The sequence below is a fragment of the Apodemus sylvaticus genome, chromosome 18, assembly GCF_947179515.1.
Source record: "Apodemus sylvaticus chromosome 18, mApoSyl1.1, whole genome shotgun sequence".
NCBI classification, from domain to species: Eukaryota; Metazoa; Chordata; class Mammalia; order Rodentia; family Muridae; genus Apodemus; species Apodemus sylvaticus.
Genome location: NC_067489.1, coordinates 8,718,088 through 8,729,818, shown reverse-complemented (window position 1 = coordinate 8,729,818; position 11,731 = coordinate 8,718,088). Strand labels below are relative to the sequence as shown.

At 53.4% G+C, this 11,731-nt stretch overlaps 1 protein-coding gene across 1 annotated transcript; it reads right to left on the bottom strand.

The window, feature by feature from the left end:
• Nucleotides 1–2,017: 2,017 nt before the first annotated feature.
• On the bottom strand, nt 2,018–11,514 carry F7 (coagulation factor VII). The gene is made up of 8 exons (XM_052162431.1): nt 11,423–11,514; nt 8,728–8,888; nt 6,809–6,833; nt 6,618–6,731; nt 4,995–5,135; nt 3,829–3,938; nt 3,268–3,391; nt 2,018–2,762 (listed from the first exon to the last, which is right to left on the bottom strand). The coding sequence occupies exons 1-8, from the start codon at nt 11,493–11,495 to the stop codon at nt 2,170–2,172; spliced, it is 1,341 nt and encodes a 446-aa protein (XP_052018391.1). The 5' UTR covers nt 11,496–11,514; the 3' UTR covers nt 2,018–2,169.
• Between the last annotated feature and the right edge of the window lie 217 nt (nt 11,515–11,731).

Below are 11,731 nucleotides of genomic sequence, written 5' to 3'. Positions count from 1 at the left end.
CGTGACATCCAGGGACGTCCACAGAGCCACACGGCACACACCTAGTTTGCAGCATGTTCTGCCCACCAGGCCTGCCACTTCCAGCCTTCCTGCAGGCCTGGAGGGTGGAGACCGTGTGAGTGGAGTCTTGGTGTTTGATGGCCAGCACCATTTCGGCAGAGCATGTGGCTCACATCTTGGGTCAGTTCTGCAAGGGAGCAGCCATTTTCCTTGAAAGACGAGGCCGGGGAAGGGCTATAGACGAAGCCGTCTGAGAGCTACAGATGAGAGCTAACAGCTCCTCTCGCATGCTGTGGCCGTATGACTCTTCGGGGAGTGTGTGTCTACATGTAATTGGGGCTGCAGGCAAGGATTGGGCTTTCCTCTGAGCCCCCAAATCTTCCTTGCGATGTCAGACCCACAGGTTCTGAGCTCATGGACTGTCATCAGAAGGCTCCGCTGGAGGCCCGTGCTCCAGAGTCCCTGGAGAACAGCTGGAACAACCCCAGCAGCAGCAACAACACTCGCTAACTCTGGCCTGTGAGGAGGCCGTGCCCACCGTGTCCCTACCTTCCACAAGCGCACGAGACTGCTGGAGCTCACGTTGTCCCTTCCTCCTTCGAAGCTTTGCCTGGCAGAGCTATTTTTGAGTCTCTGGAGCATGTGCACTGTGCCTGCTCATTAGTAACCAGAAATGGGCTTCTCACACTCTCTGTACTGGTGTTTGGTTAGGCAACAGCTCATGACTGTGGCGGCATGCACGTAGCCCGAGAGAATGGTAACAACATTTGGCTTACCGGTGTTGCCAGTGCTGAGAGGGCTTGGCATGCTGTGGGTACCTGACATACAGACACACCCGTGATTGTATGCTGGCATTGTATGCAAACCGAGATTGCAGCTGATGCTGGCATCTCACCAGGAGGGAAGTCACTGTCATTTACCAAGTCGTGGCAGACCGGAACAGAACTTGGAAAAGGTGTGCGGCGCTCTGGTGCTGTTAGCTGGTGTCTGGCGCCTGGCTGTGGCCCTGCCTGGTGATGCTCGTGTAGCGATCACTGAGCCTACACTGAGTCTGTGAGGTACTCACAGCAGACCTGTGGTCTGGGACTAGGGACAAACACTAAATAAAGCTGGCTTGAGGGGGTCCTCCCTTTGTCACCTCCCCTATGTCACCTCTATGGCCCTGCTCCCAGAAAGGAAGTGTTGGTTCGAGAATAAGCACGTCCCATACTGAGCACGCCAGCCTTCAGGGAGCTTGATTCGCAGTAAGGCCTCTGAAAGGCACCTGGTGGCATCTCAGGATGGCCCTGTAACATGGATGCCTATGTACCTACTGATGACTGGGGAAACTGAGGCCAGGCGAGGACTTGACCAAACTCTCCCGGCTTCCTCTTCTGCTCCCAGTCCACCTTCCTCTTCCTTTTCCCAGGAAGAGCAGTCCTGCTGATATGTATCTGACTTGACATCAGAGGCTCCACTCAGGGACTTAAGGTCAACCCAGGGTAACAGCAGGGATCCCCAAGGTGTGCTGAGGTCAGCCGGTCCCTGTGTGTGTGTTTGTGTGTGTGTATGTGTGTGTGTGCGCGGTGGGGTAGGGTGGGGGATGCGGTGGGGGGCTGGGGGTGGAAGCAGCCAATGGCAGGAGTACACACTTGCCCTCAGAAACACCCCCTCAGGCAACCCAGAAGGACAACACTGCGCGTGCAGATGATGTTTCTCATTTAATTGAAACAAAGCCAGGGTGCTCACAGGAAACACAAGTGGACCACAGTGCAGATGACGTTTGCAGCTTGCGTGCACACTCATGCACACACATGCCCGCACGTTCATGTGTCCTCGTGCACGTGTGCACACCTACTGTATAGCACTGCAGACAGGAGGCCGCTAGGGCAGCCAGGAGCAAGGCCTGAGCCTCCCCTCACTCAGAGACACCCCGCCCCCAGCTGCCTGTCTGTGACTGCACTGCCCAGCCCTCTGAGTGACTTTGTTAGTCTCTAACTACTCTTCCCCCCCACCCCCCACCACCCCTGCTGCTTCCTGTCTCCCAGCCTCTCTCATTTCCCTCCCCCTCTGCTTTCCTCACTCTCTTTATCTCAGTTCTCCTTCCTCACACAAAGAATAGCAGGAGAGTCAATACAACAGCTTCACACCACAGCTTCCTTCTTGGGCTGGGCTGGGCTGTCCAAGGAGCTACAGCAGTGGGAGTCGAAAAACCCCAACCAGCAGCTTGGAGTCCATGAGTCTGACCAGCCAGTCTATGTACCGGGAGACCCTGGTGTACACTCCAATGTGACCGACAGCCGCACAGCCCTCCCCCCAGCTGACCACACCTGTCAGATACCATGTGCCGCGGTAGTATGTGGCGTGTGGACCACCACTGTCACCCTTACAGGCGTCCTTGGTACCGTCCATGTAGCCGGCGCAGAACATGTTCTCTGTGATTTGGGGGGTGTTAGGACTGTGCTTGGCAAGCTCCAGGCAGTCCTGGGTCATCAGCCGGGGCACCTCGATGGTCATGAGCTCCAGGGCTGTGGCACCACGGTCCAGTAGCTGGCCCCAGCCACTGACCCTCGAGAAGCGGATACTGGCTAGGGTGTTCTCTGAGAAGGTCCTTTCAGGCAGACACAGGGGTACCACGTAGTCAGTGAAGGTCACAGGCCGGTGGAGGCGGAGCAGGGCGATGTCATGATCAATCTTGCCCCGGATGTACTTGTCGGGCATGATGACCTGTATCACCCGCCGTACTTGCTCTGCCCCATCCTTCTCACTGAAGTCATGTTCACCTGGGGGACGTCACGCCACTCATGGTACATATCTTACCATGTCTCATGGGACATATCTTACCATGTCTCATGGGACATGTCCTATCATGTGTGACCATGTCTCCACACAGAACTCTTGTCTGTCATGCCTCTCTGACCTAGAGTATATAGATAGGGCTGAGGCCAGTTCAGCCTCTGGTGTCTGAAGATTTGACTCCTTGCCAGGGCCTCAGGAGAAGCCTGCACCAGGGTCCACTGGACGTTCTGGAGAGAAGGTTGTGAATGGTTTGAGCCTGGGGGAGTGGCTGGGGTCCTTGATACCCACTCTGAGTATGGCAAGAGCAGCCCTCAATCTCCTATTCCCTGATGGGAAGAGCGACCCAGAGGACCAAGTGGGTCATCTCTGGTGCCGCTCTTGTAGATATCACCTGGTTATGGACACTGATGGGCGGTTGACCCTCAGCCCCTGAGCCAATGTTAGTCAGAAAATGCCCTCAGGCCAGAGGCCGGGGCAGGCCGTACCTACCCATCACCACTGTGATGTTTCCCCAGTTCCGGATGTTGTCAAAGCAGTGGGCTGCGGACACTATCCACCTGGAGTCCAGCAGGACGGCCCCACACAGCAATAACCCGTTGATTTTCAGCACAGCCTGGGTGGGGGTGCACAGACAAAGGGAGCCATGATGGTCTCCTTGCTTCTGAGGAAGCAGCTGACTTAACACAATCACTGCCCACAACCTTCTGGGGACTCCCGCAGCAGGGAAGGGCACCCTTGTTCTGGTAGACAATAGGGGTGTGGGAAGGTGGGGTGCATGGATGATCGGGTACATGACTCACATGAGGCAGCTGCAGACCTCGCGTGGTTTCCGCACGAAGTGGGCCTCAATACCTGCTTTCTTTCCTTTTCTCTTCACCAGAGCATGTGGTAGGGTGGGGACCTTGGGGTGTGGGGGGGTAGTGGTGGAGGCTGGCCTACATTCCTTGTGTATAAATTTAACCCCATTCAAAACTTCTACACCCTATAGTAGAAACCTTGACGTCAGGGAGCCAGAGCTGGAAGAGAGGTTTGCACAGGCTGGAGCCTTACCTGCCAGGGACACTCCCCTTTGGGGCACACATAGCCTCCCACGATCCGGCCTTGGCGGCTGCTGGAGTTTCTTTTTTCTACAACAGGTATTCTCCCACACGGGTAATCAACTGTAAGAAGCAGAGGTCACAGAGGGTGGGGTGCAGAGGTGATGGTGCTTGTGGATGGAGGGTGACAAGCAGCTGGCCCCTGCTATAGCTCCTGCTGGGGGCAGTGAGAGGCCCCAGGAAAGAGAAACTTGGGGCTTCCACCTAGAGTGGGCAGGGAGGCCTACCGCAGCAGCTAGGAGAGGAGGCAGACATTGGTTTGGGGGAAAGTTGAGGCCCTGCTTTCTAGAGCTGGGAGCTGCTAGATCCTCACAGGGAGTGTGCAGTTCTGGTTTGCTACAAAGCAAGTGATGGTCTGTGTAGCTGTGAACCACCAGAACAGAAAGACAAGGTCTTCTGACTCAGGCTCCTCCCCCTGCAAAGGCCTCAGGTAAGAAAGAACACTTAGTTGTGGCCTTCTGGCTTTCCCATTTGATGGGACAGGCTGAGCCCAGCCTCTTCTGAGGAAGCCTTGGCCTTTGGAAGCAGAGCCCAGACAGTCTTCTTGTGGAGAACATGTTTTAAGAGCAGGGGGCAAGAGTTTGGTTCCCAGCACCCACAACATGCAGCTCATAGCTGCCTGTAATTCCAGCGCCAAGGGATCTGACATTCTCTGACCTCTGCGGGACTGCAGTCACATGTAACACTACTCCACCCACATGCACACAATAATAATAATAATAATAATAATAATAATAATAAAGATGAGTCATCTTATGCTTTTAATTGCAGCAGTGCATACAGACCCCAGGTGTGTCTATGTGACTCCCGAGTATGTCCCAGAGACTCCAAATTGGGCATAAAAGTTGATGTGGAGCCTCCTTCTCCTCTCCTGGCCCTCCTCAATGGTCAGGGCCCTTGAGACAGCGCAGGATGCCGGTACAGGGTTCCACGCCAACAGCTCTCAGGCTGGTGTCCTTCAAGTCTCTACCCCTCCACCCCAGTCAGCATCTCTATCAGATACTTGGTAAGCAGGGCTTTGGCCTTGTTACACATCTTTGGCCTGACAACTTGCCACAGGCCCCCACCAGTGACTGGTTCTTCAGAGCCTAAGCCAGCTCTGTCTCTGGAGCCTGTTACCTTTTGGTTTGCAGGACACCTCATCTGGCTGTAGCTCGTAGTCCTCGTGACAGCTACAGGTGCGCTTGGTCCCTACGTTGTCCATGCAGTACTGGTCACAGTCACCATTTTCATTTGCACAGATCAGCTGCTCATTCTTGTCTGAGGAAAGGAGAAGACAGCCTGAGAGGTCTCTGCAAGGCCGGCAGGCAGGCCACGGTGGTGGTTGTGCTTGTCCCCTTGGAATATGGCATGTTGTGTGGACTATCGAGGCTGAACTGGCATCACCTGCCCTGTGGACTGGTCTGGAGGGAGGGAGAGCTAGATGTGGGAGTCACGTGTCTGAGCGATCTTGACAGAGGCAGCCTCAGCAGCACTTGGAGGATGCTAGGCTGGTGTGTGATGGTGTCGTTTTTCCAAGATGCTAATGAGAAGCTGTGAAGGGTTCTGGAGGTGAAGAAAACATTTCCAAGGAAAGGAAACGTTCTCAACAGAATGGGGAACTGGCCCATGGACCGTCACAGGGAGAAGCTACTCTAGGGGGAGCCCTCATGACCACGTGGGCCGTCTAGGCCCTTGGCTCCAGCACCTGCCATTGGCAGGTGAGGAGCTCAGTTCAGTTCAGCCCCAGTGTAGAGGCCGGTCCGGCCACTCACAGTCACTGCTCACTGAACCTGACAGGCCTCCATGGGTCAGTGGCTGTTACTGAGCCCTTCTCCCCTTCCCCTTTACTCTCTCTGGCCTCATTCTGATGAGAACCAGAGGAGCTGATACCTGGAAGAACCCACTTGGGCAGTAAGGAGCCCTTGGTGTGAGGAAAGGACACCTTTGCCCTGGCTCCTGACCTGGGCATCTGTGAGGGGTTTGGGAACATAGTGTTCCTCTGGAGACAAGGAGGCTTTATCTGAGGTGAAGAGGTGACCTTGGGAGGATCCCCCAATTGGAATACTGCCACTTGTCTGGGGCCTTGGCCATATCAGATGGCTGACCAAAGGTATGATTGATGGTGGTCTTTGGGGCCAGAGGGCCTGGAGACAGGTCTCTCACACCTAGGCCTGGGGTTAAGTGACTTTCTAGGTTGGTGATACTCTACAACTTTACATGCATTCTGGTAGAACTGAGCTGTCTATGTGAGCCCACCCACGGAAGAGAACAACTGGAAGCCTGCTCCTGGCCTTGGCAAACTTTGGTGTAACAAAAACCCACTTGTATCTGCTGTCAGTGGGTTCCATGGGACCCACTAATGAACTGTTGAGCCTGGAGTGGTCTGGTGGTCTCCAAGGATAACAATAATTTGATATTTCAAAGCTGAATAAATACTTTACACCTTTAAACCAGCAGAGAAGTTTACCTAGCTGACTTGTCTGATGGGGACAGGAACTGGACTCTCCCTCCCCCAGAGCTCTTCAGACCAGCAGAATTCTCAGGGCAGAGTCAAAAGGGACACTTGAGTCTGAGACCCAGTATCTTAGACTCATAAATCAGAGGCCCTGGTTTGAAAGGAGTACCTAATGTCTCCCATCAATTTCCAGCAGGGGCCGAGGCTGGCCTGGACACCCTCTCCTTCCCTCTCTGGAACCAGTCACCCAGGCCCTTCCCTCCCGACTCCATCCATCGCAAATGGAGGCAGGAAGTAGATCTCACTTTTCTCGCAGTTCCGACCCTCAAAGTCTAGGAGGCAGAAGCAGACATAAGACTTGAGATGATCCTGGCAGGTACCCCCGTTCTGACATGGATTCGAGGCACACTGGTCCCCATCTGTGGGTGAGCTGACATTAGTGTGTGGCAAAGAAGGGGGTGTGGGGGAGGGGCACAGACGGCTTTCACCTACTCACCACTGTAAATAATCCAGAACTGCTTCTGAGAGGGAAGAAGAAGCGTGTGAGGCGCGTTCGTGAGAAGCAGCACTTAGTGTCCTCGGAGGAAGCTTAGGAGCTATGGGTGGGGCTCCTGACCTGGGCATCTGTGTGGGGTTTGGGAAGTTGGCGTTCCTCTGGAGATGAGATGGGCTTATCTGAGGTTGATGTTTCTCTATGCCCTTTCTAGAGACATGTAAGTTGCCACACAGTTGCCTCTCCCAAGTGAGAGCACCTGAGTTCTGATCCTGCTTTCTCCAGCTCTGGCCTGAACCTCTCACTGTGGGAGGTGTCATCCCACGGGAGTTCTGGTCTGAATAAAGAGGAGAAAGGGAACAAGCACCAGCATCCGTCACTCCCCACTTCCTGACTGGATGCCCTGTGACCAGCTGCTCTCACACCTTCTGACTCCTGAACTACCGACCAGAACAAACCGCCTTTCCTTCAGTTATGTCCTGTCAGGTATGGCTGCACCAGTCAGTGAGGAAAGCAGGTTCTCCAGGCTCCCTGTGTGAGTTGCTCTGAGTGTGAGGGCACTTGTGAGAGAGGTGTGCTGTGAATGTGAGGTCTGCTGTGTAATTTCCTGTGTGGAGCATCCTTTGGGTTTGTGAGACATCCTGTGGGAATGAGGGTTCCTGTGTGAGGTGTTCTGTGGGTGTAAATTCTCCAGTACATGTGAAATTCCCATGTGAGGCCTTCTGTGAATATGAGGTCTCTTGTGTGTGAGAGAGATGTTCTGTGAGCATGCGGTGATCCTCCCATGAATGTGAGGTGAGACTCCTGTGAGTGTGAGGTGATCCTCCTGTGAGTGTGAGGTGACCTTCCTGTGAATGCGAGGTGATCTTCTTGTGAGTGTGAGGTGACCTTCCTGTGAGTGTGGGGTGACCTTCCTGTGAGTGTGAGGTGATCCTCTTGTGAGTGTGAGGTGATCCTCCTGTGAGTGTGAGTTGAGACTCCTGTGAGTGTGAGGTGAGTCTCCTGTGAGTGTGAGGTAAGTCTCCTGTGAGTGTGAGGTAAGCCTCCTGTGAGTGTGAGGTGTGATATGAGCCAAAGTTAGTGAGAAGAAAAGCCCTTGGAGAACAAACAACCAGACCCTCACAACCACCCCTGGAGCTGTAACTGACTAATTTTTTCCAGAGATGATGACAAAAGAAAACCTAGTGAACCTGGTCTCAAAGCCTTGTCTTATCCTGACACACCCTTGCTGGGAAAAACCTCCAGAGGGAGATGTCTAACCAGACAGGAACGTGCTCAATAAAGTATAGATATGTATCTTACAAAATGAAACCACAGGGCCAGGCAGGGTAGCACATACTTGTGATTCCAGCAATTGGGAGGCATATGAAGATGAAGAATTAGAGGTTAGCCTGGGCTACATAGCAAGACCCTGTCTCAAAAACAAAACAAAACTAAAAGAAACAAACAGATAAAAAAAAGACTAACTGAGAAGTGGAGGCAAATCTGTGCATATGGCGAAGTGTGGCTGAGGTGTTCCTCACACGTTTCCAGTGAGGACTGTGTGCGCGCGCGTGTGTGTGTGCGTGTGTGTGTGTGTGTGTGTGTGTGTGTGCTGCCCTTCCTGAGGTGAATTTTCCCTCTCAGGTTAACTTCATGAGCAGCCCTTAGGGAATAAGGGATTTCCCTTTGGGAAATTAGGAGACGCAGCCACTGTGGTTTAGGGGTTGTACTTCTTGTAAAACTGCGTGTGGCACGGTTGAGAGTAGAAACCTGTGTGTGTCAGGGTTCCTGTGATTCTCCGGGATCTGAGTGGCAGCCTCCACAGTAACGGGGAGACAGATTCAGAGACATAGGTGTGACTCTCACAACCCCAGCTCACTTCCTTCCAGTCTCCGTGTGTGACACAAGTTGTGGCACGGGGTCGGGGAGGGGCCACTCACGGTCCTCTCGGGGCTCTTGAAGATCTCTCGGGCCTCCTCAAAGGAGCACTGTTCTTCATTGCACTCTCTCTCCAGGGAGCCGGGCCAAAGCTCCTCCAGGAGCGAGTTGGCACGCTTCTGCCTGTGTAGGACGCCGTGTGCTTCCTCCTGGGTTATGAAAACTGAGAAGCAGAAGGCCCTATGCACCACTGGCAAGCCTTCCTCAAGCCGCTCGGAAGCCACCCACTCTTGATGGCCCCATCAGTGATGGAAACACCCACACTGGCTCATTCCAGAGAGTGAAGGAAACCACACTAGGTCAGCTCACGAAAACCACCCACACCAGATCTCTCAGTGGTGAAAACACCCATCTCCCTCGGTGATGGGAACAGCCTACCCACATTAATATTTTTCCATTCCAAAGAGTTCCTGTCCACCTGGAGGAATGAATGGAAGGCGCATAGGTTGTCTCCTTCAATGGCTTACCCTCTTCTGTGGGCTGAAGGCCACAGGGACACAGCCCAGGCTCAGCTGGATTTATTTTTTTTATTCGATATATTCTTTATTTACATTTAAAATGATTTCCCCTTTCCTGGATCCTCCCTCCCTGAAAGTCCCATAAGCCCTCTTCCCTCCCCCTGCTCCCCCATCCACCCCTTCCCACTTCCCTGTTCTGGTATTCCCCTACACTGCTGCAGCTCAGCTGAATTTAAAAGTGGGTGTGTTTTTCATTGATGGTTAGTGACAGATAGCATGGTGCAGTCTTATGTAGAAGTATATGGTGATATATTTATTAGATGAGATAAAAATTTACCATATCCACCTGGTTTGGCAATTCTACTGTATCTCTGTTAGGGATTTATAATGAGAGGATCCTGGAGGGCTTACAAAATGTCACTAAGTGATACATTGTAGTTATGAGGCTACCAAATGATGGTCTTCTGTGAGGCCAGTGAGTACAAGGCTTATAATGTGACATCAAGTCAATTAATCACACATTGTGTAATCCCTTTCTTGGGTACTCATAAAATGTGTGTGCAAACATATACTTAAATCTTCATCTATTCTCTCATCTGTGCTCACTATCCTGTGACCAGGGAGCCAATCCAAGAATCTCAAGTCACGTAGCCCCGGGGCTTCAGATCTTCCCGTAGCACGGCATCAGCCCTGGGCACCATGGCCACAGCTGCCTCACCTGGGCTTCTGAGTCCTGTGATTTTCTACATTGGAAGTTTCAGATGCAGCCCCTACCTCATGACCCTGCCTGTCAGTGATCGCCACAGAAACTAGGAGACCGGTGCTCCCCACTTGACTTTGGAAAAGCAAAGGTTTGGTAAAGGCAGCCACAATAGTTGGAACATGCTGAATTTGAGGGTTCCTGGGGACATCCAAACAGACGTGATGCCTGAATCCCAGGTGTGAGTGTGGAGATGAGGATGCAGATGTTTAAGTCACCTGAACTTAGTTAGTGGTGGACAACCAAGGATGGGGCGGAGGCCCTCAAGGTCTTCACACAACAACTATGTCTCATAAACTGTGTGCCCGGGATGTCTGTGGAAGGGGCAGGCATGAATGGAAAGGCATGTGACTGAGCTGGGAAGAGAGAAGAATCAGGAAAGAAGGCAGCTAGGGAAGACTTGAAAGCAGCCAGTGTATTCGAGAGCTAACGGAGACAGGTTTTTCCCTGTGCAGAGGAGGAGGCTCATTTAAGGGAGGAAAACCCATATGGGCCTTGCTAGGAAGAACGGGGTCTAGGCAGGGCTGACAAAATGGCTCTGCTCACCAGGAGGATGTTGGCGTGCCCCAAAGGAGAGTCCTCTGGAAGGACGAGAGTGGAAGTCAGATACATCCTTTTGGGAAGGGACAGAGAGAGGGAGGAAGGGCCGAGGAACACTCTCTGGTGTTCCTAGAAAGAGGGTGGAGACGCTGTCCAACAGGACCAATCGGTGTCCTTCGACAGGCAGAGAACGATCCTTATGGCAAAGCCACTGGGACACATCCACTTCTCCAGTGGGTGACTGGGTAAGGGGTGGGCCTCCACACTGCTCCTCCACACTGCTGCAGAGAACGCGGGAAGGCCAGGAACGGGGAGCAGGGAAGTCATTGCTTCTGCTCCCGCTCTGTTCCAGAGCAGAGTCCACTACAATCCCTACGTTCCATGTGGAACTGGCTCGACCCCCATGTCACTGTGCATGGGGACAGAGGAGGCAGCCTCTTTCTGTAAGACTGCAACTTGTGATGACAGCCACAAGCTTTCTCTCCCGAGGCCTTAGAGGCGTGTGTGTGTGTGTGTGTACTTGGTGTGTGTGTGAACTTGGTGAGCGTGTGTGTGGCTGTGGCTGTGGACACACAGTTAAGACAGTGAGCGAGCCCTGTAGTGCAGTGGCTGTTCCGACACGTCTGACCCCTTGCTTAGGAGTTCTGTACTGAGTGACCCTCAGGATCTAACTTCACAGGCAAGTGTCCATGTCCATAGAGGACAGGAAAGCACCCTACTTCTAAAAGGTCTTTGGAGGACAACAGCCAAAGCTTCCTCCCCCGTGAAGAAGTGGCCATCTCCGGGTGGCAGGCATCCAGACGCTATTCGCTTTTGACAGCGACATACATCAAATGGAGCTGCCCGTGAGGGGGTTCCCGTTGATGTCCCAGCTGCTGCTGCAAACAGCAGCAACTCAGTGCACAGAGAAACCCTCCCTGGACAGACAGACGCACGTACCTACAGTCCCTAGGGGTCCCTGGAGCTGGAGCAGAAAGCCGAGAAGCAGCAGCCCGTGGGTCTGGGGAACCATGATGAAACTGCTGCTTCTGCCTGGGGACTGTCCAGATGCTGCCGGGAGGGCAAAGGTCAGGGAGGAGGGGAGAAGGGTTGGGGAAGCTGGAACATTGGCTGGAAGCGACCTGAGGCTGATTGGAGGCTGCCACTTCTGTCTCTGGCACTTGTACATCCAGGGACAGGGGACAGCTGTGGCAGGCAAAGTGGGCTCAGACTGGAGGTGTGAACAGATCTCACACATCGATGGACGTG

What these genes read in the sequence shown, in the direction of transcription:
- F7 (XM_052162431.1), bottom strand. Translation starts at nt 11,495, where the DNA reads ATGGTTCCCCAGACCCACGGGCTGCTGCTTCTCGGCTTTCTGCTCCAG. An exon ending in GGGACCCCTAGGGACTGTAG is followed by an intron (nt 8,889 to 11,422) that starts GTACGTGCGTCT and finishes TCTGCTTCTCAG; the next exon opens with TTTTCATAACCCAGGAGGAA. An exon ending in GGTGTCCTGCAAACCAAAAG is followed by an intron (nt 3,939 to 4,994) that starts GTAACAGGCTCC and finishes TGCTTCTTACAG; the next exon opens with TTGATTACCCGTGTGGGAGA.